A 24,460-nucleotide genomic window follows, 5' to 3' on the forward strand; every position below is an offset into this window, starting at 1 on the left:
GGAAAAACAAAAGATATCACTGTTGATTTCAGAAAAGGCAGGCAAAGCCATACACCTCTGAGTATTAACGATTTAACTGTGGAGGTGGTTAATAATATCAGCTTTTTTAGTATGGAACTGACAAGCAGGTTAACTTGGTCACTCAACAGTGAGACACCGATGAAGTAGTCACAGCAGCAACTGCATTTTCTGTGTGATTCCTTCCCCTATCCTTACCACTTTCTATAGAAGAACAATTGAAAATATCCTGTTGTATTGTATTATTGTGTAGCTTGAAAGTATTGTTTCAGACAGAAAGGCTGTGCAGAGAGTGGTGCGGATGACAGAAAACATTATTGGAAGTTCATTTCCTTCTATCCAGGACATAGTATATTAGCAATTCTGGACCGAGTCAGGGATGTTGCACATCCTCTCCATAAATGGTTTTCTTTGTTGCCTTCTAGGAGGAGATGCTTTCCAAAGCAGAACACCGAAACACCATTCCGGTATGGTGACCACTGCTCCCAGCTGCCACTGGTACACCCGTACCGGGCCGTACCACCCGGAAGCCACCTCTGGTACATACATATGTATATATACTCTGTGTTTGTGTGTGTCTGTGTGTGTCTGTGTGTGTCTGTGTGTGTCTGTGTGTGTCTGTGTGTGTGTGTATGTGTGTGTTCTTTTGAGAGTGGGCACTGCCAGGGTGTTCACAGAAAAAAGTGACAATAAAGTTTATCTTATCTAACTGTACTGATTCACTTAACAATTGTGGCAAGAACGGTCATAAAATTCACCAAAACTCATTTAATATCTTAGCAACAGAAATTTTGGACTCAAATGTGTTCATAAGTCCATGGCTATCTGTATTATCTTGCACCAATATCAATTTCTGAGCATATTTTAGCATGTATATAGTATACAAAGGTACCGTTTCTTTTTATGGCAAGGAGTAACTGGCAATGTACTACAGAGAACCTGAAATCTGTATCACATAGACTGCAAATCATGTCTCTTAAAAATATTTTCCTTCTACAAATCTACCTAGTAAGGAACCATGCTGAATCCGTCAAGGCATTTTAATACCACGAATTCCATTTGATTTCCTAAATGTAAGAACTGACATACACAAAAATGAAACACATATGGATCTGTAGCACTTTTGTATAAACTATACTAAAATGGCTGAACATTAAGTACATTTTTATTGAATTGTAAAACTTATAATTCATTAAAAAGCAGTTTCTAATATTACATAAATTAAAAAGCTTTAAAAATTTATCTTCTTTTACTTCAAAGCAAGTATCATATACAAAATTACCGTATATACTCGAGTATAGGCCGACCCGAATATAAGCCGAGGCACCTAATTTTACCACAAAAAACTGGAAAAGTTATTGACTCGAGTATAAGCCTAGGTTGGGAAATGCAGCAGCTACTGGTAAATTTCAAAAATAAAAATAGATACCAATAATGTTTTTGAATATTTATTTCAAAGAAAAACAGTAAACTAGCGGTGTATTCAATGAAATACTTCACTCACCTCATGATGCTGATGTCCCGCTGTGATGATGATGTCCCATGCAGCCGCGGGAGCGATGTCCCGCCTCCTATGACACACAGCACAGTGATTCCTATCATTGGATCACTGTACCAGAGGAGGTGGGACATCGCTATGTGGCTGCTTGCCATAACAAGGAGGAGGTGGGACATCGTTGCAGAGCGGCAGGAGGGGGAGGAAGGGGAATCGTAAGACAGCCCTGCATTACATTAGAACGTGAGGAGGGGGGATGGTGCGGTGTGCGCTGCGCGGCAAACTGACACAGAGGGAGAGGAAACTCACAGGGGCACCGGGCCATTCACGAGTGTCACCCAGCGGCATGGCCCCGCCCCTTTTTCTCCTCCATTTCGGGCAAATTTTTCACTGACTCGAGTATAAGCCGAGGCAGCTTTTTTCAGCCCAAAAAGTGGGCTGAAAAACTAGGCTTATACTTGAGTATATACAGTAAAGAAGAAAAATAAAAGGAAAAATACCCCCAGGAAATAGGGAAAAGATGGATATCAAAGAACATGATGGAAAAGAATCAGCAAGATTTTTACTTAAAAAAACTTGATTCTCTATATAATACTTCAGATTTTTTTTTCAAACCAGTTTCAGAGACTTGAACAAAATTAAAAGTAATTCAAGCAAACTGCCAAAATATAGAAGATCCATGTCTATGCTATATAATGAACTGTAAAGAGTTGTTGAGCGAGGAAACAGACATCCCAGGTCAACATGTTAGGAAAAAGTTTTTGCTAGCTAATAAAGTTTGCAGATTTATTTCAATGTAATATATTATCCCCCTAGCATCTGTAAACAGACTGTTAGTCTACATCATCATCTACTTTCTTTAAAAAAATATTAATGTACACTCACCTCCCGGTAGGAATCCCCACTGATACCTAAAAAAAAAATATGACAAAGATCTGTTGAAAAACAGAATCTGCACAAAAGTTTGTATCTATAAAGTTTGTATTTTCTATTGACTGCCGTTATTTCCAGACATCTTAACAGACTGTATATTAAGCAGTTTTTTAATTTCCATTTTATATGGAATTTACCTGGAATCAATTTTTCTACTGTTATTTTACTATTTTTAGCAAATCCAAATCTATAAAAGTAAAATTAGCCAAACCTGATCAAACGAATTGAGATTTTTAAAATGTTCAACTTAAATAGCATTGTCATCAGAGGTGGGTTACCAATTTTTTACTACCAGTTTGGGTGTGCGCCCGCGCGTATTTGCATGCATGCACAATGTGCTGAAGCATCCAGGTGGGTGGGCGGAGCCTCCCACCACCGCTACTACCAGTTCGGCCAAACCGGAAGCAACCTATCTCTCTGATTGTCATACAGATATTCCTCAATTTACTGTACAATCTTTCATTTTGTGACCGTTCAAAGTTAAAATGGCAATGAAAAACTATACTTGTGATCATTTCATCATCCCCATGGTCACATAATCAAAATTTGGATGCTTGGCAACTGGCCTATGTTTATGTTGCACTGTCGCAAGGTCATGTGATCACTTTTGCAAATTCAGTGGGGAAGCCAGATTCACTTTACAACCATGTTACTAATTTAACAACTGCAGTGATTTATTTAAAACTGTAGGAAAAAAATGTCATAAAATGGGGCAAAACTCAACTAACAACTGTCTCACTTTGCAACAGAAATGTTGGGTTCAATTGTGGTCACAAGTCAAGAACTACCTGTATTTTCAAACTTACATTTTTTTTCCAAAAATTCTACTATCTTTAATGATGAAAGATGAATAGTAAGTATCTTTTGATTCCTAATTGTAAAACTGATGAAAAAGTAATGTTAGCGCTAAGAATTTTCCGGAAGAGTTCTTTCAGTTGAAAGATGCTCCATTAGTTATATCAGACACATTAAGTGCAGTTTAGGACAGCTTGACATTTCCTGCTTGGGCAATCACCAGTATTGACCATCACCACTTCCTGACTGCAGACATGGGTGACCTTTTTCTTTTTTCTATCCCAGGCCTATTGCAAATGCCTGTATTTCCCAGCTGCAGTTCAAATCTGCTGTTGGCACCTCCAAGACAGTTTAAGCCAGAAATGTCCAAAGTCCGGCCCTGGGGACAATTGCGGCCCGTTTTTCAATTTTGAGTGGCCCGTAGCCTCTTCTCCCCACTGGAGTTATTTATTTAGTCTTTCAAAGAATAGTTCATTTTCATTTAATGTTAATGGTTCAAAGAATGTCAGGCTGAATGGTCGGCCCACACATTTTCACCTCACCAAATCTGGCCCTCCTTGCAAAAAGTTTGGACACCCTGGTCTAAGTACTTTATAGGAAAAGGACTCCAGCACCTTGATGTATTTTTGTAACAGACTTAGATCCAACTGATAGTACTGTCTGCTGGGAATATTTCCCTTCAGCAATTGGTTGGTTACCATGAACTATTGGGCTGCTATGCTCTATGTTAGTTGGCAATTGTTGGGTTTTTTTAAAAAAATAATATTGTAATGCCCCATTAAAGTCTAAAAAGTCATGTATTCAATTCTGATGCCTCTCACTGGGGACCCTTTCCATTCCTGCCCAGACTGAATAAACCCTGTTACCTTTGTTTTCACACTCCTTGCCTATGCAGCACTTTACTTCTCTTTAAATGTTTTTTAAGTCTTTTAAGTTGCAAGTTATGAACAATTTTGTTTTTAAGAAACTGAACAATCTGTTCTTTCTTGCTACAAAGCATTTGTACTGTCCTATGACCATAATAAGGATTTGATTTGAAGTTTCTGTGGACCTTCAAAAGAATGTAAAAATGAAAGAACAACCTGTTTTCTCAATGCTTTGATTATTGTAACATCTAAGGGAGAAAATAAAAAATAAAAAGTCAGTGTTAGTGTCCAAAAAATTGTGTGGGACGGGATATGAATGTATCCACGTATGCAAATAACTGGGAAAGGAAAGGAAAGTCACAGAGATTAGTGAGGAGATAAAAGAAGATTGGTAGATGAATTCAGCCAGTGAGATTTGCCTTTCCTGCAAGGGTGGAAAGGACAAAAAGCTAGAACAATCAATCAGGTTTTGCAATGGCTATTGTTATGTATTGAATATATATAGTTGTGTAAAGCCCTGCTAAAGTGAAACGAACCTTTAGATGACCCTATGAACAGCTCCAACTATTTGGAGGGAAACTTAGAACATTCATATTTGGGCGGGCTTTCTCAAGTATTATGATTGGTTAAGGCCCTTTGGGCCCAGGGTATAAATTAGAGGCATTGCCTGCTGTTCCTCAGTTAAAAATTTTCATTCAATAAATGCTATTATATCTATGCTGGTTGTTTCTTGCCTACTGAGCTCACTACACAGTAGCCATTGTTCAGTCTAAGCACCAGCCAGACACTGTTGATAACTGCAATTCAGTTTGGAATTTCTGAACTTGGCTTTAAAAACAGCTAGGAGCTGTACAGGAGACAAGACGCTTTGTCTAAAGTGCAGAATTGGCCATAAAATCACCTGCAAATTGCTTATCTAGAGCAAAAATGAACCAATTTTTGAATTTTACTTGAGAAGTAAAACTTAATATTTAAAAGGACCCACCCAAAATCAGTAAATCAGGGGAATTTTTTAAAACATTAAGCATTATAATAAAATAAAATAAAAATGTAGAGGAAGTGAAACAATAAAACTAAACAGGTGGAAGCTATATAATGGCATATCATTGATTTCAAAGGGAAATCATATGATGAAATTTCAGTCGCAGTAAAGAAGGGTTCTAGAGCCATACAAAGATTTTTCAATACATGCTTTCAATCATTTAATTATCTATCCCAATATAAAAGCTGATTCAATGGCACACATATAACTTGGATCTTAGTTTAAGAGGCAAAGGTATGATATACAAATTATACTGAGCCATGGAATAAAACTACATAGACCTCAAGGCTTTTGTCAATTTTCACTTTAGCAGTAACAAACTGCTAATAAATTATAGTTCTTTTTCCTCCATATTGCCTTGAATGTAATTCCTGGGTTCCTACTGTTAATATTACCATGAATCTAGTCCTGGAAAGTAATGTAACATGATCAATATTTGATTTCATTCATATATTTTTTTTCATTTTGATAATACTTTACAAGAGGATGCTTCACAATAATATGAAAGGATATGGTTAGAAGATGGTAATCAAGGACATGCATTATTGGAGTTTTGAAATATTTTGAGGAATTTTCAATATTATTTTGTCAAATATTGCTTTGAATAGCAGTAAAAATGACATTTCTGCTATACTTTTAAAGAGAAAATAAGGCCTAATGGCTAAGGCATCAGGCTAGAAACTGGGAAACTGAGTTCTAGTCCTACATTAAGCATGAAGGTTGGCTTGAATCAGCACACCTCACAAACTTGTTATTGTGAGCAAAAGGGGAGGAAATAGTTCTTGATATGTTTGTTGGCAAGCTATTTATAAAAATAATAAAGGCAGTAAATAAACTTTGAAATACACAGAATCACAGAATCATAAAGAAATTTGGTGTGTATCGGGGGGGGGCAAACTTTGATAAGAACAGGTTATATTTACTTGGCTACATTAGCCCATTCCCTTCTCAACAGTTAGAATACTGTAGTATTTTATACTTAGGGCTGCTCCTAAAGAGCTTTCAGAAATTAAAGTAGCCCAAAATGAAACACCCACATCCTTTGGATGATCAACATTGGGAACATATTACACCAGTTTTGCTACAGTGGGAATCTGGTTAAATTTAAGGCACTGGTGTTGTTCTTTAAAAGCCTTATATGACTTGGCACACATATGCTTTCATAACTACATACTCACACCCATAATTATAAGCTCAACCAGTTAGATATACCAAGTAAAAACTGCTGCAAATCTTGCATTTTGGGGAGATTTGGGCCTTGAGGAGAGGTGATGCTGCTTCTAATTAGCAGTGCCGACCATGTGGATCAGCTTCCCAAACCAACTAATTCTCTGTTGGTCCTTCAGAAGTTCCTTGAAGACCAATTTTTTTTTCATATAACTTTTTCCTGGTATGAATAGTGCATCTTTATGTTTATTAGCAGTTTATTTCACATAATTATTTTTTTCTTTTTTTGTTGCAGTTTTTTTCCTATTGTAGTTGTTGTAATTTATATCTGTTCAATGTAAACTTCTGAGAATATTTTTATTGTATCGGCAATAAAAATGATACTTTAATATTTACTTTAATAAATATTATTAAATATTAAGCTGTAATAAATGATACATTCTTTTTAACTTTCTATTACTTACATTCCACACCATTCATTGGATTCTGAGCAGATAGCAATAGGATAAAACATAAAATACAAAACCAGATAAAATAGAAATATACAACTTACTGTCTGTGATGTTATATTTTTATAAGCATTTTTGTTGTGAAGGTGTTTTTTTTTAAATCCTACAGAAAAAAAGAACTTGCTAATATAAGGTTCCAACATAACACTTTTAATCTAGTGTTTTATCATATACCGTAACTAGGTATGTATTTTTGATATAATAAAATAAGATTCTCTATTAATAATGTAGTGTACTGTATACTGTCAGAATTTCAGAAAAGAGAGTTGAATACTGGTCCCAAAATGTCTGAATATTGCTTAAAATATATTTAATCTTTTAAGCAATAATCACCTCTTCCCCCCTCCCCATTATAAATCTAGAGGCTTCATGGGATTGCACTGATAATGACCCAGCAACTAAGTCAAAATATGGTCTGTTTAATTTTTGGCTTAGTACAAATATGTGAATTTAATTAATTTTAATATATTTGGTAAGCCATGATGAAGCAAACCATGGTTTAATACAATTATAAAAGGCATTGGGGACAAAAGGTTTTTAGGCTTTCAGTTCCTAAACTTTAATATTCAGTATGCCTAATTATAGCTGCTAATCAAATCATTTTTTAAAAATAGAGAATGTGAAATTGCAGGCACAATTTAAGAGAACAGCAGGAAGAACTGGAGGGTGAAGTAAAATGCGCCATCAATTTAGAGTCTGCATTGTCACAAGGGATCCAAGTCCAGACCCCCTTGAATTGCACTGACCTATCTAGCACCAATTTAGTGGTCAGTCAGATTCTTGTGTATAGGCTTCAATAGTTTATACAACAAACTACAGACATGGTTCTGATTCTTTGCACAATAATGGATTTAATAGTTTTATCAACTGAAAGCAGACATTCCTTCTTTACAAACCTTTCTTTGCAATTTCTAACAAAACTTTTTTTCTTACTGACTTATTAATTTGTTCAGTTGCATTTCCCCATTTGTTAAGATTATTTTCCCCCAGTGTGGGGATTCTTTCTTTGTTTTATACTGAATGATTTTTAATCAGAAAGATTAATTCTAAACCACTAATACTTTTTGTTTAGTGAATTTGTGTCTTCTTTTCTTGAGAGGGATGCTTAATCTCTCTTGAATGTGTCTTCTTCATAACATTTATCATGCCAGGTGCCAAAAATGATTTCCTGTCACTTTCAATTTCAGTTTGACCAAAAGGATTAGTATATCCGTCCCTAACCCCTGTCACTTTGAATACAATACATTGGATGGTTTTCAAAAGTAAGTCTGAGTTGCATTACATTATATTAGTTACATTAGACTAGCCAAGAAAATTTTTCAGTAGGACACTATAATTCTGACATAAGTAAGTTCAATGCAGAAACTTAGCATGGAAATCAACTGATTTTTACCACTTCAGTTACAAATAGACACAGCATGGTATATCAAGGATATCATTTCATTTTTTTCTCCCACTCATTTTATAATTCATATCCTGATTTTATCTTTATTCTAGCATTTTATCTTCATCATTTCCACTTTTCTCTTTTTTGAGGGAAAGCCTGAGCATAGGTTTTGTGTCTGTTATATTAATCTGAATGATCTGAAAACATACAGAGAAGAAAAAGAAAGAGAAAAGAGGAAATAGTACAGGTATTTATGAAATGCTTTTCAAAAATTATGGTCACAAGTGAAAGTGATGTTCCCATGATTTATCCTTGAGTAACTATTTATAAATACTAAATGCTTTATAAATGCTAAATCTTCAAATTTCTAGGTTCTATCATATCTCAAGACCTAAAGTGGACACCTAACCTCAAAAATATCATCAAAAAGCACAAAAAATAATGTTATTTCTGCACCAACTCTGGGAGCTCAAACTGCCAAGGAGCTGCTGATATAGTTCTACAGAGGAATTATTGAGTCTGTCATCTGCATCTCTATAACTGTCTGGTTTGGTTCTGCAACCCAACAAGACAGACACAGACTTCAGAGGATAACCAGAACTCCAGAAAAAAATAATTACTACAAACCTGCCTTCCATTGAGGATCTGTATACTGCACAAGTCAAAAAGGCCTTGAAAATATTTACAGACCTCTCGAATCCTGGACATAAATTGTTTCAATTCCTACCCTCAAAACGACACTATAGAGCCCTGCACACCAAGACAACTAGACACAAGAACAGTTTTTTCCTGAATGCCATCACTCTGCTAAACTCCCTCAACACTGTCAAACTATTCACTAAGGCTGCATTACTATTACCATTAGTCTTCTCATCATTCCTATCACCCATCTCCTCCCACTTATGACTGCATTACTGTAATTTTTTTGCTTGTATCTTTATGATTTAGATTGATATTGATTTTTTCCTGATAGCTTATTTGTATCCTATAATTAAGGATGTTGTACCTTATGATTTTTGACAAATGTATCTTGTCTTTTTATGAACAGAAAGCATATGTACCAAATACAAATTTCTTGTTTGTACAATCACACTTGGCCAATAAAGAATTCTATTCTATTCTATCCATCTCATGATTCCACTGGAATCAATTCCTCACTACTTTTGTGTAATAAAAACTTAGTATTAACCCTGAAGCAGTCCAATTCACCACTAAATTCTGGAAGGAGTTCATTAGGTCCATTAGGACCTAATACATTTCATCTGAGTACCAATGGGGTCTCAGAACAAGCTCCATGATGGAGCAGTATTTGAGGTGCTATGTGAGCTATCAGCAGTCTAATTGGGCAGAGTTACTGCCATTTGCTGAGGTGGCAAAGTTTATAGGTTCTTTCCCTATAGTGAAAGTAATCAATCCTGTTATGGTACAGCTTAAACTCCCTTGCTTGTTAGTGAAAGTGCATTCAGTCTTTCACAACAGCTTGTTAAAGCTGGCAGTAGGCTCCTAGATCAGGCTGGTAGATCTCGCAGCCCCAAAACCAATAGTGGTGCAAGGGGAAACACATTACAAGGTAAAGAAAATCCTGGATTCTAGATTACATAGAGACCAGTTGCTATATCTAGTGCAATGGAAGGGATATCCATTCTCCGAAGCCACCTTGGTCAAGAGCTGGGATGTGAAGGCAGATAGGTTGATCAAACGGTTTCACGAGTACCCCCAGAAATCTAAGGGGCCTCCAGGGGGAGGAAGGGAAGGCTAAGTTGAACCTTGAGTAAACTCTCTTTGATTTCTTTTCTTTGCAGGAATTCCTTTTCAATTAAGGGGAGGGGAGAGCTTGTCAACCTGAAGCTGACCTGACTGAAGTCATTTTGAAGCTTCATTGTTGCCACACTGGAGTGAGGGATAGGGTGGGGGGGAATAGAAATAGCTAGGGTTTTGTAGCCAAAACAAAATACTTTCTCCTTGAAACCAAGGACATTCCCACAGGTGGCTGGAGAGAGGAGGAGTGAAGTTACCAGGCAACTGGACGGTGTGGTGATTGAACCATGTGACTGATTATTTGGGGAAAATCTTTTACTTTTAATTAGGTGAAAACCATGGGATCATTCAGAATTGGTTTTCACCAGCCTGTGCCAATATGATATATTCAATAAAACTATTATTTGAAGAATCTACCTGCCTTGGAGTTCTGTTTGCTTTGGGTGTATTATTTCTGACACTTAGCGTATTAAGCAAATAATTTTGTAGCACTGGATGGAAATAAAACTAACATTACAAACTCACAGCTGTTAAGCTCAACTCACAGCTCATTACAGGGCATGATTTTTTTTAATATATAAAATATCAACTGCTAGTTTATTTGTTCAACTTCCCACTAGACTTGATCTAATATTTTAACTTCCAACAACAGATTTAACAACATATGCTTAGTTTTATAATTAGAAGATAAATACTATAATGATTTAGATTTAGACTACCCACATTTCTGCGTTGAATAGCCTGATGCTATGAATCTAATGATAAAATAAATTTATAAGTTTTTTTTAAAAATCTATCAAATACTATGAAACATTTAAAATATTTTATAGCATAGGATTCTCCAAAGCTATTATTACTGTGGTCAATATTGTTATTTGAACTACTATTATTTAAAATAATATTTATTAATTTATTTTCATATAATAAATATTTGCTAGTCAATGAACAATCTGAAACTTCATGAAATGATCAATAAGCTGAAGAGTTTAGGGACCCCTGGTATAGAACATTTTCCCGAGTAAGTCCTTGTTAACATGAAAGCAAAGCTGCACACAAATAGCATAAAACACTTTCCATGAGGTTTACATATAATATTTTGCAGCAGATAGTTTCCCAAAGTCAGATTTGTTCAACTTCTCATTTTGATACAGAAGATATGGATACAGTCAGCATTTGGTTTTTGTTCTGAGTGCAAAGTTCCATCAAGCTCATAACAGCATCAGTGATATAAAAACTAAGGACAAGGAGCCACCAAGGGTTTTAGAAAGTTGGCAGGTAAAGAAATCCATTTAGTAAAAATCTCTACCCTGCAAAACTGTTTCAAATAAACAAGCCATGAGACAGATCCATAAAGTCTAGGTATAATTACACTCTCCTGCACTTCTGGCCAACAGAGAACACTAAAACCAACACAGCATGTATTTAACTTAGATCTCAACAAATCTGGGTTTAACTTGTAATGTCCACCCAAGGAAAAATAATTGAAGCTAAACAGCTTTACAAGCAGGGAAGAGGGAAAAGGAGGCCGGAAGTACAAAGGAAAATCGCAAAATGCGTCATCATTGCCTTAGCCCTTTAAAGTACATTTCTGACACAGTAACAGGGGTGAAGTGTAGAAAATGTGAAACTAACCTGACTAATCAGTATTCATTATTTACAGTTTCAAGTTTGGAAATTATTTAGTGAATTATAAGAAAAAACCAGAAAAATAACTCCCATCATACTATTCCATCACCGTGCTAGATAATACTGATGAAAATTACAGCCAATATTTTGAGTTGAAAATTTTTTGGGAAGGCTGAAATTAGCCATAGCACTATGAATTATAAAGCACTGAAATCTGCCTGGCCTGTAATAAAACTGGTTCTTATCTATAATCTTGTGCTATTTATATTATTTTTTTAAAAGCAAAGAATGTACAAAAGACTTGTTTAAAAGTGTATTTTCCCCATATTTTCCCATATTCAGATACAAGACAGATTCTCTTCCATTGAAAACTGAAAACTCACAAACTGCTTAAAAACCAAAGTAGTTTTTAAAAAGTTGTATATCCCACCTTTGGGTTGACATGTAGTTACTCATTGAGTAGACATGTCTCCCTATTCTATTCTGCAATCCAATCTTTCCTCAGTTTCCTCAAATCCTCCGTTGTAGACTTTTCATGAAGACTAATATGATTTTAAAACATGAGACAGAGAATAAAGAAAAGTGTTAATTGAACAACATTTCAAAAAGTTGGGGAGTAGAAATCTTTTCATTCTACTCAGTTGCACATATTCTGTTATACAGATTAATTCCTGCTTAAACATCATGGAAGTAGAGACATGATGACTGATCAATAATAAGAAATTACAAGAGTTCTACTTAGAATTAATTTCCTTAAACTTTAAATATTTAAACTATTTCTAAGATATAAGATTTACACTACAGATTCTCCCTGATCGACAGGGCGTGCAGCTCCGAAATCCGCCTGGGGGAGGTGATAGCTGCCAGGAAGGCCACCTTTAAAGTGAGGAACTGCAATGAGACACTGCAGAGGGGCTCAAAGCATGGAACCGTGAGAGCATTGAGAACTTTAGATAAATCCCAAGTAGGGTATCAATGTACCATTGGCAGTCTAAGGTTGATCACCCCTTTCAGAAACTGCCATACAGTAAGGTGATGATCTAAAGACTGCCCCCCAGGATAAGATGGTTGCTAACACCACCACCTATCGTCTGATTGTATTAGGGGACAGATCTTTGTGCAGCCTGTCCTGAAGAAAATTCAGGATTTGAGGTACAGATGAAGAGGTAGGATTAATGTCTCTGTACAAACACGAGACACAAATGTCTTGGCAGGTGGCACTCTATATGCAGTTCATGGAGGGCCTCCTAGGGGATTGTGTCAATGACACTGGAGAAGTTGTCCTCCCTCATAGTGTTCCGCTCAAGCACCAGGCGGTCAACTGGAGCCACTAAGGTCTGGATGTTCCAGTGACCCATGACTGAGGGAGACTCTGTCCTGTGGGATCCTCCAGGGTCTGTCCACAGATAAGGTCTGTAGTCGGCGAGCCATGGCCACCATGGCCAGTGCGGAAGAGAAGGATGACCTCTGCTCTGGTGGTTATGATACGGGGCAGCAGTGGAAGAGGTGGAAATGCATAGAGGAGGCCAGGAGGCCAGGGATACCAAAGGGCATCCACCCCCTCTACTCCTGGGGTGTGGAACCTCGTAAAGTATCTGGGGAGTTGTGAGTTGGTCAGGGTGGCAAACAGGTCCACAACGGGAATAGCGAAGCGTGATCTCCAGGAAGAGACAAGGATGCAGCCACCATTCGGCATGGGCTACTCTGGCCCAGCTAAGCCAGTCTGCCTAAATATTTGCCACCCCCGAAATGTGCTCCCCTGTAATTGAAAGGAGGTGCCTCTTTGCCCATGTACCTAGTCTCTTGGCCTCCAACATAGGATGCTTGGATCTGGTCCCACCCTGATGGTTCACATGGGCTTTGGCGGTCAAGTTGTCCGTCAGGACCAGTACATGGTATCCCAGAATAGGGTGTCTGAAACTCTGTAGGGCCAGATGGATAGCTCTGAGCTCCAGCCAATTGATGCTGTGAGCTCTGTCCATCTGGTCCCACTGGCCCTGGGCCATCTGCGACTTCAGATGGCCCTCCCAGACAAATAGGCTGGCATTGGTGGTAATAGTCAGTCTGTTGGTTACACTGAAGTGGAATGCCTGGGGATCTCCACCAACAAAGTGAGCGCCGAACTTCCAAAGGGATGGTGACTTTTGCCAGGGACATGCTGGTTCATTTCTTCTGAAACTGTAAAAGAAACCATTGGAGATCTCTGGTTGCAGCCATGCCCAGGGCACAATGGAAAATAGCTGACATCATCTTACCCAGCAATCATGATAGCATGGCTAGAGAGACCCTGTATTTCCTCTCTACCTCTGCAGCTAGTTGCCAGAGACTGTTCTGCCTATCTTGAGAGAGGTACACCTGGCAAGCCACTGTATCTATCTGTGCCCTAAATGGAGAATTCTGGTGATGGGCTCCAAATGGCTCTTCATCTTATTAATGGAGAACCTATGAGACTGAAGCACCTGCATCGTGGTAGATAAGTCCTCCCTAGCCTTGTTCTGAGAGACCGGTTGTGCCAAAATGTCATCGAGGTAACATTGTACCCTTCTAGGTATGGTTCGCAAATGTGCCGCCAATGCCACCAGAACCTTGGTAAAGCCCCAGGGTGTGGAATAAAGACCAAAAGGAAAGGCAGCACCCTATATTGGTAGTGGCAGTCTCCATAACAAAAACGCAGAAATTGGCGATGGCTGTAAAGAATGGGAATATGCAAGTATGCTTCCGTCAAGTCGATGGATGTGAGGAAGTGGCCCCTGCGGACTCCGCTAAGATGGATTGCAAGGAATGCATTTTAAATCTACAGTATAATAAGTGGTGATTAAGACATTTTAGGTCTATATTTCACTCCTCCACCACCTTGGGGATAATAAATAAAATGGAGTAAAACCTTTGATGCAACTGATCCGCAAGAACTGGCTGAATAGCCCTGATCTCCAGCAGGTATTTAATTGCAGATCACATGAGGAATTGCCTGTGTGGATTACGAGACATGGGGCACTGAATGAAAAACCTCAGGGGTGTGGAGATGAATTCAGAACTAGGCCTGACCTGACAGTGTGCCTAATCTAGACATCAGAAGTGGTTTCGTCCCAATGGTCAGAGAAAGGCGCCAAACAACCGCTAATGGGAACCTGTTTTGCCCCAACACAACTAGCGCCTGCGGTAATAGCCCCACTATGCCCTGTGTCCCTACTGCCTCTGTCTCTGGGTGGAGCCCCCATGGGACCTAAAACCTGAGTTGGCATAATCAGCATGAAAGGTTCATGCTGATTATAATAATTGGGGCCCCGAAATGGCTGCCTCCATTGTAGGGAGCCAGCTGGGAGGATCCCTTCCTGGAGATTAATGATAAGATCTTACATTTCTCTTTGTTCAAGAGGATCCCCAAATAATGCTCCCCTGTTGTAGGGTGCTGATGCCAGGCGCCACTTATGATGCATGTCAGCCTGCCACTGGTGCAGCCATAGCAAGTGCTGGGAAGCGACCAAGCAGGCCATGGCCCAGGACACAAATATTGTGGGGTTGAGGGTGGTGTCCGACATAAATTGAACCACTGCAACAATCTTGTTCAGATCCTGGAGGGCTCTGGAATCAGTGACCAGAATCTTCTCATGCAGTTGCTGCAACCAGAAAAGGCTGGATCTGGAAAATAACAAAGCTGCTATGGATGTGCGCACTGGCCAAGCAGCCGCCAGGTGACCTCATTGAAGGGTTAGGTCGTCCCTCTTGTCCTCCAGCTTGAGGACTTCCTCCTGCGATCCCGGCATGGTGGCAGCGGTATAAAGTACTGCTATGGGAGCACCGATAGAAGGTAACTGAAGCAGCTTGTCCAGCTCATTTGCCACATTGTAAAAATGCTTATCATTGGTGGATGATAATGGCCCCGATGTCAGGGCTGGCCACTGCCACTACACTATATCAACAAAGAACTGAGGCACTGGAATGGTCTCTGCCTCAATCTTTCACTCGGCAAACAAGGAACTAGCTGATGTGCCAGAAGCTGTGGTTATAGGCGCTGACCCCTGTCTACCAAGGTCTGCCGAGGCCTTTGCCTTGCACAAAAGTGACTTAATGGGAGAAGGTTGGAAAAGGCCAGAAAAGGTAGGTTGTTCTGGAACTAGGCTCTTATCTTCAGAACAGTGCACATCCCTGATCTCTCCATCCTCTGAAACTGGAAGATTGGCTATGGGGAGACTGACCCAGGGACTGAGCCTCGGCCTCAACCGGAGCCGCCTCCACCTGTGGGACCATAGGAGCCACATAATCTTTTCCCCTGCTCTCTTGCAGTCCCGCCACAATGCCCTGCTTAATGGCATCTGCAATGATGTTTTGCAGATTGGGCATGGACATGGTATTTATCTGCAGTTCTGGGCAGAGCCCCGCCGAGGTAGGCATGAAGGATGCTTCTGCTGGAGTACTAAGACCCACTGCTGTGCTGGAAGTATTAATGTCAGTCCCACCCACCCAGAGGCCTGATGTGCAAATGGGGAATAAAGAGCTAAAGAGAGCTGAATCTTCCTCCAACCAGACAGGGGACAGGGGAAAGAAATGTGCATCCAAATGCTGGCTACGCTCCCCTCTTGATGAGGCAGAAGATGGCCTCTGAGAGCTAGATCTTTCGCTCACCCTGTCTAGGGACTTGTCCTTATGCTTTGTCAGTTAGTGGAGGATGACTTGGAGGCCCTTTTCAGTTTAGAAGACCCGTTGGAGGTCTTAAAGGCCTTCTTCGAACTCCCAGTCTCCTCTTCTCCCTGAGAGTGCCATTTGTGTCTGCCATCTTGTACCGGCCACCTTGAGCTCTGTTCAAAATGGTGGTTTGCACTCTTTCAATATTTAAAATGGTGTTCGCGCCCTTTCCAGAGATCAAAATGGCGTTCCCGCCCTTATTTGGAGTTTCAAATGGCGTTCATGCCATTTTCAATTACAGTGGTGGAGGGACTGTCGTGCAAAAACGGCTATCGGCTGTGTTTGTATGCTTTAGCCACTCACTGTCGGCGCTCAAATTGCTACTAGAGCACACAGCCCTTGTTCTTTCTCTGCCCGTGACTAGGCTCAAGGTTTGCCAGCATGAGGCACAGCCTCTTGATCATGGCACTAGAACGAAGCCACTCTCACCACTTTCTCCACAGTGGCTGCACCCGACCAAAAGATATCAAAGGGTGCCAGTGTGAGACAAAACCAGCGTAGTTCACTGCCGAGTCCTGCAAATGCACTGAACTGCTTCGCTAACAAGTTCTTAAAGTACAGTTCCAAGAGGGTGGAAACCTGTAGTCTAGCAACGTGACAACTACTCTTATCATTCTCAGACTACAGGCAAAGAGTGGTAAGCTCTCTTCCACCTCATGGGTAGTTGCTCAAATGCCCCGATTTTTGGGCAAGCTAGTGGGTGCAAGGCCCCTTAGCCCAATGCAGTGTCCAACAGTGGCAGTCTGACCCAAATATTGGAAGTCTTAGGTATGAACAATAAAGGTACTCACAATAGCACCAATTCAACATTACAAGTACTATTAGATAGTCCAACCATTAACCATTAATCTGGAGAAGCTTGATGACACATCCTGTCCCTTCGGAATGGACTGAGTCAAAAGCTGGGTATGCCTGGCAATGGAGGCATGTCTTAACTATCTTTAATCAGACTTAGTTCAATCCGAGAGTGGACAATGTCAACCCATGTCTGGATGCTATCTTCACCTCTATGGAGAACAAGCCATTTCAAATTGCCAAAACCACTGAACATACATTTCAAGTTAAATTATTTTGATAGTAACTAGAGCAGTTTCACAATCTTGGCAGCTTTACACGGACTTCAACTTCCAGAATTCACTGGCCATTTTGACTAGATATTATAACAAGAGAGCTGGAAGAAACAATTTCTCCTTTTTATTCTATGGAACAGCACCTTAACCAGAAAACTGTAACTGTAAATTATAATTTGCTTCAGGTTATATCACCTTGGTCACAGTATTCTAACACCAAATATCAACAAGGGTAAATCCATAGCTAATCCTTTCAACTTATAGACATAAAGTGTGTGGCAACAACTGTGGAGAGCTCAATTTAAAAATAGAAATAATGAGGTAGGAATTTGATTTTCCCCAACTACTCAATGAGTTTGATGCCAATATGCTCTTTAAGAAAATAGACAAAGTGATGCCTGGTGAGCTATAATAAAAAGCTTTTTCTATAAGTTAGTTCGTATTATAAACTCATTAAAATTCAACCTCCCAGCTTAGTGCTTTTTAGGATGCCTAAGATTCTTTTTTAAATATCTACTCTCTTACATGAGCTACTGGTGGAATAACTATGTGTCCAATTGTCATGTTTATAACAGACAGAACCAACAACCCATCTAGGCTACCATAGCAATGAGGCCAATACACACCCCAGGCTGTCAACTTGTAAAGCATTCCTGACCTACTCTCAAGTTGCCATAGGCAGGAGGATGGAGAAAGGGTTCCACCACAAAACCGCGCCCGACTAAACCACGTCGCTGACGTCATCAACAGGGCGACAACAGCGCGGAGACAGAAGCACGCTATAAACCCTAAATCTAAAATTAACTCCTAACCTAAACCTAACCCCCCTAAACCTAATCCTAAATCTAACCCTAAACCTAACCCTTAACCTAACCCTAAACCTAACCCTAACCCTTAACCTAACCCTAAACCTAAACCTAACCCTTAACCTAACCCTAAAGCTAACCCTAAAGCTAACCCTAAAGCTAACCCTAAAGCTAACCCTTACCTTAAGTTGAATCGGCTTGCTTTCAAAGTGCTATTTAAAGTGCCCTTCTTTCTCTGCGCTGGCTGTTGTCGCCCTGTTGATGACGTCAGCGACGCGGTTTAATCAGGCGCGGCTTAGTCGAGCGCGGTTTTGATGGGTCACGGGGAAAAGGGCGATGGTAACTTACCTGATACATCTCTTTTAATAAGGTGGAGATAGCATTTATGTATGGGTTGACACTGTCCGTGCTCTGATTGGACTGAGTCTGATTACTAATTAATTAACCACTATAGAACCCCCCTCCATTAGTGGTACTGCCCAGTTTTCCGGCGAAGAAAAAGAATGCAGATTCCTCGTGTTACCCCAATAAAAAACAATTTTAGTAAGTCAAAGAACAAAAGATTACAACATTCAATGGAACCCTGAAGGGCCCGAGCTCAACTTTCTAAGAACAACAGTCTCAGGAGTACAAGGAATATAAGGAGTACAAGGATTACGAGGAACAGGCAAAGAAGAGGCAGGGCTAGATGCTATCTCCGCCTTATTAGAAGAGGCGTATCAGGTAAGTTACCAATGCCCTTTCTCAATAAGGGTGGAGATAGCATCTATGCATGGGACGTACCCAAGCCCCATAACATTCAAGGGTGGGCCAGCAACTGTTCCTGGATTGGTCTAGCCGAATGAACCGCCTGGAGCACTCTGCGTCCGAATGCTGCTTTGGCCGAAGCGAACTTATCAAGTTTATAATGGTGCACAAAGGGGGAAGGGGAAGTCCACGTAGCCGCTCTAAAAATCTCCTCCAAAGACACTTGTGTTGCCCGTGCCGTCATCGTGGCAGCACTCCTGGTAGAGTGGGCCATCACCCCAACCGGTCTTGGTTCCTGGCGCAAGTCATACGCTGCAGCAATATACCACCTGATGGTGGCTGTGGAAACCCTCTGGCCCAGGGAAGAAGAATAGAAAGAAATAAACAGGGTCTCTGAGTGCCTGTGGTCCGCCGTTCGCTCAATGTAAATGTTCAGCCCTCGACGCACATCTAACTTGTGCCAGCAATGTTCCAACTCATGAGTGGGAGAGGGACAAAAATTTGGAAGTACAACCTCTTGAGTGCGATGAAACCAGGATCCCAGCTTAGGTACGAATGAAGGGTCCAGTCTGAGGACCACCCTATCCTCATGGAACCTGCATAGATCCTCCCTCACAGATAATGCATGCAACTCAGATACGACTCGCCGATGTAACGGCAACCAGGAAGGCTGTCTTCAAGGTAAGTATCTGCAAGGGCACTTCCTGCAGGGGTTCAAACAGTGGATCGATTAGGGCTTCAAGGACCTTGGCCAGATCCCAGGTTGGGTACTGATGTATCGCTGGGGGTTTGAGGTTGACTGCCCCATTTAAAAATCCCCAGACATTGGTGATGTGTCAATGACTGACCCCCGCCCCAGGTGAGTACACTGTTAAGGGCCACCATCTGTCGCCTAAGGGTGTTGGGAACTAGCCCCTTTTCCAACCCATCCTGCAGAAATTCCAGAGCCTGGGGGATGGTAGACTGAACTGGTGAGATCTGCCTGCCCACACACTAATGTGAAGATATTTTCCAGGTGGCATTATAAATGCGGACTGTGGATGGCCTCCTGGAGGCCTGTATGGTGGAAATGACCCTATCAGAAAGGTTTTCTTCCCTCAGCGTGACCTGCTCAACCTCCAGACGGTTAACTGCAACCATTGGGGTTCTGGATGACAGATCGACCCCTGGGTGAGAACAATCCGATCCGGTGGGATTCTCCACAGTTTCTCCATTGAGAGCGACCACAGGTCAGTGAAACAGGGGCGCCAAGGCCAGTGAGGAGCCTGAAGAATGACCTCCACTTCCAGACAGATGATCCTGCGGATAACCCTGGGAAGAAAAGGGATCGGGGAAAATGCATAAAGCAATCTCCTGAGCCAGGGGCAGTGAAGGGCATCCACTGCTTCTGTCCCAGGTACGTTGAACCGTGAGAAAAACCTCGGGAGATGGGTGTTGTCCGCGGTGGCAAACAGGTGGCAAACAGGTCAATGATGGGGAGCCCGAACAGTCGTGTGACCTCCTGAAAAAGACAAGGATGTAGACGCCATTCGGCTTGGTCATAGATCTGCTAAGCCAATCTGCCGTGATGTTAGTGACTCCCAATATGTGTTCAGCGGAGATGGACCTAAGGTTCCCCTCAACCCAGGAGAATAAGAGGTTCACCTCAACCATGTGGCCACCAGACCTAGTATCCCTCTGTTTATTGATGTGGGCCTTAGCTGTCATATTATCCATAAGAACAAGGACATGACAGCCCAAGATAGAATCCCGGAAACTCAATAAGGCTAGTCTAATGGCCCGCAGCTCCAACCAGTTAATACTCCTTTCAGCCTCCTCCCTTGACCAAAGACCTTGGGCCAATGGGGTACCCATATAGGGCCCCCAACCCTGGAGCCTGGCATCAGGGGTCACTGCCACTCTATCGACCGCCCTAAAATGACATCCCCTCTCCACAGTCGGGGATCTCCACCAGTCGAGCGATTGTCGAATCTCCTTGGGCAACTAAACCCTGGCCAAGGAGGCACTGCAGACGGCCTTCTGGTAGGGGAGGAGGAACCATTGCAGCTTCCTCGAGTGTAACTTAGCCCAGGGTACTATGGAGACGGTAGAGACCATTTTGCCCAACAGCTTGGATAGAGTGGCCAAAGATGTCCTGTGACTGCGTAGTACCTCTGTCACCAGTTGCCTAAGGCTGTTGACCTGATCCTCTGAAAGGAAGACCTGACCTATCACCGTGTCTATCCACGGCCCCAGGTGTAAGATACGAGTAGTGAGGACAAAGTGGCTTTTGGCCTCATTGATTGAAAACCCATGTTCCCTCAGGACTCTTAATGTGAGGTGTAAACCCGACACCGCCCCGTCCCTGGAACTAGATTGAATCAATATATCATCCAGATACAGTTGGACCCTGACCGGGACCGAGCATAGTGGGCCGCTAACATTGCCAAAACCTTAGTGAATACCTGGGGTGCGGAGGAAAGGCGAAAAGGCCAAGCCCTATCCTGGTAATGGTGGGACCTGTAGCAAAAAACGCAAGAATTGCCTTTGGTCCCTCCGAATAGGCACATGCAGGTAAGCCTCTGTGAGGTCAAAGAAGGAAAGAAAATCACCTTCACGAATACCCTCTAGGATAGTCATCAAGGAATGCATCTTGAAACGCCTGTATTTAACAAACTTGTTTAATCGTTTCAAATCCAAAATGGCCCTCCATCCTCCAGAGGCCTTAGGTATGACAAACAGAACAGAATAGAAACGCCAGCCGGCTTGACTGGTAGGTACCTCCTGAATAGCCCTGATATCAAGCAAATACTGAATGGCGGACTGCATAAGGGATCTCCTCTGGGGATTGTTAGAAACTGGACAATGAATAAAAAACTTTGGGGGTGTATAAACAAACTCCAAGGCCAGACCGAACCTGACCGTGGCCCTAACCCAGGCATCAGTGGTCATGACTTCCCATTGGTCAGCGAAGAAACGCAACCTGCCACCACTGGGGTGCTGTCCCTGGGGGGAATTAAGGTCTGCGTTAGTATTGGTTACCGCCTCAACGAAAGGAGCGCTTAAACTGGTTACCTCTCTGCTGCTGATACTATGGTTGTCTATACCTCTGAAAGGATCCCCTGTGGGCAATACCCTGATGGGGAATACTCTTGTCTGCCAGACCCCCCATACTCCTGGTTGCGAAAGGCTTGCCTCCTAGGATAAGGAACTGAACACGCAAACCCTCTTTTAGGATTGGAGGGAGGATTTTATGCTTATCCTTACCCTCGATCAAGAGGGGAGTGAGAGAACCCCCAAAGTGTGTGCCCCCCATGTAGGGTTTGGACGCCAAGCGCCACTTATGTTTGACCTCCATCTGCCACTGTCGCAGCCACAAGAGCCTGCGTGATGCCACCGATGACACCATTGCTTTAGAAGCAAACCGGGTGGCGCTCAAAGTGGCGTCTGTGGTGAATTGCACAGCAGCAATAATTTTATTCAGGTCCTAGTGGGACCGTGAATCCTCGACCGGGATTCACCCCTACAACTGCTGCAACCACTGAGGCTGGAACAGGTGAAGAAGGAAGCCGCTGTCGAGGCCCACACCGCCCAGGCAGCTGCCTGGTGACTCCGCTGGATGATCTGGTTGATCTGTCGATCCTTGGGTTTGAGGATATCCTCCTGTGCCCTCGGCATGGTGGTATTGGTGTAAAGGGCTGCCACGGGTGGGTCAATTGTTGGCCATAACAATGCCTTGGTGGGGCCGTCTGCCACATTATAGAAATGTTTGTCGTTGGCTGATGGGGCATGGACCACTGGGGCTGGACAGCGTCGACAAAAAGTTGTGGGGCCAGAAGGATATTGGTTTCCAGCTTGTGTTTGGTAAACCAAACACTGGGAGATTGGGGCTGGGAAGCATCTCCTTTGCTGTCTGATCCCCCAGCTCAGATGCCGCTTTGGCCTTGCAGAGTAATGGTGTGAACAGGTTGGATGGAAAGAGGCCTGTACAAGAGGGCTTGTCTGTAACTGGCCCCTCCTCATCTGATAGCTCGACATCTCTGATTTCGCCCTCCTCGGAGGTGGGGGATGAGCAGTGGTCAGGTTCAAGCGTGTGGGCAGAATCTGAAGCCGGCGGGAAGCCTCCTGCACATGCAGGCCCCTGAGCTGCTGTGGTTAGCAAAGCTTTCTCCCTCAGGCCAGCTGTGATCCCTTGCTTTATAGCCTCTGTTATAATATCCTGACAAGCAGGAGGCAGGCTTTGTATAGTAGTGGGAGCATACAGGGTGGGTACGATAGTCTCTCTTGGGCGGAGCCCAGCTGCGGTCGAAGTGAATGTGGCCTCAACCATCCTGCCTTGTCCCTGCATGCCAAGGGTGCCTCAAAGGCCTGCTGTGTTTATTGGAAGCATTGGACTAAATGGTCCCTGAGCCAAATTTAACTGAAGTGGGTGTAGAGGGCTGGGCGGTGGTGGCGCCCACAGGTCTTTATCAGAGTGGTGCTGGGAGGGGCTCTCAGAATGCTTACTCTTTGAAGAGGCCTTAGAGGCATTCCTTGCCTTGGAGCCTTTGTCAGAGGATCCCTTGTGTGCCGGCTTTGATGAGGCCTCAGTGGTGTTGGGGGGGGGGGTTCTCCACCACAGCCAGAAGGCCAGGCTCCCCCAGTGCTGCTTCTCTGCCCCCATTAGAGGCTGACTCTGGTATGCTGCTGTCAGCCATGCTGCCCAGGGAGCTGTAGTGAGCCTCAAAATGGCGTCTGTGACTAGCTGTCAGCCCTGGCTCTGCCCCTTTTTCAAAATGGCATTTGCGCCTTTTTCTCTCTGCGGAATCAAGGTCTCTTGCATTGCGCTAGGCCCCTGGAAGGCCTGCGAGGAGCACGGAGTGGGCTGCGGTCTCCCCAAGCCTGCTGACCGCCACATTTTTTTGCCCTTCAGCTGCCTCAGGGGCGCTCTGGCAAGTCTGTGTGTGCCGCCCAGCCGCTGAGCAGCGTTTCGCTCCCCCTGTGTGGGCGGCTGATGTTTCTTGCCGCCGCAGCAGTCAGTCAGGTGAGGTAATCAACTCACTGAGGCAAGCAGGGGGAGAACATTAAGGCAGTGAGCAGCAGTCCTTATTTCAGAAGCCTCAGAGCTCACCGCAATGGAGAGCAGGGTGACAGATTCGAATTTAGACTTCAGTATTTATCCTCTCACAAGCTGTAGAAGAAGCAAAAGGTAACACGACTGTCCCAGAGTGGACTGAGTCGGAAAACTGGGCAGTACCACTAATGGAGGGGTTATATAGTGGTTAATTAGTAATCAGACTCAGTCCAATCAGAGCACGGACAGTGTCAACCCATGCATAGATGCTATCTCCACCCTTATTGAGAATTGAGCCTCGCAGCTGCATTGAGGAATTTGTACTTCAGTCAAAACAAAGCACATTTAAGTCAGCCAGATCAAAGTCATATCCATGCAGACCCACAGCGACCAGAGGCAGGGACCTCCACAACCTGCGAAATTGCTTCGTTGGAGAATGTGAGTGATGACTCACCTTGCGGGGACGGGAAACAGGTTTAGAGCCTGGATGCGAATTAAGTGAAGTCAGAGTTAGCTTCATTTGATC

The 24,460-nt window shown here is 42.5% G+C and overlaps 1 protein-coding gene across 1 annotated transcript in view; it reads right to left on the minus strand.

Annotated features, from left to right (window-relative positions):
• Window positions 1-24,460, minus strand: part of LOC116520829 (src kinase-associated phosphoprotein 1-like) — a 338,134-nt gene that overhangs the window by 282,477 nt on the left and 31,197 nt on the right. Inside the window, exon 3 of the mRNA XM_032235226.1 lies at window positions 2,399-2,424. Within this exon, the coding sequence (XP_032091117.1) occupies window positions 2,399-2,424 (26 nt within the window). The remainder of the gene's footprint in view (window positions 1-2,398; window positions 2,425-24,460) is intronic.

Source organism: Thamnophis elegans, chromosome Z (assembly GCF_009769535.1).
Source record: "Thamnophis elegans isolate rThaEle1 chromosome Z, rThaEle1.pri, whole genome shotgun sequence".
Taxonomy (NCBI): Eukaryota; Metazoa; Chordata; class Lepidosauria; order Squamata; family Colubridae; genus Thamnophis; species Thamnophis elegans.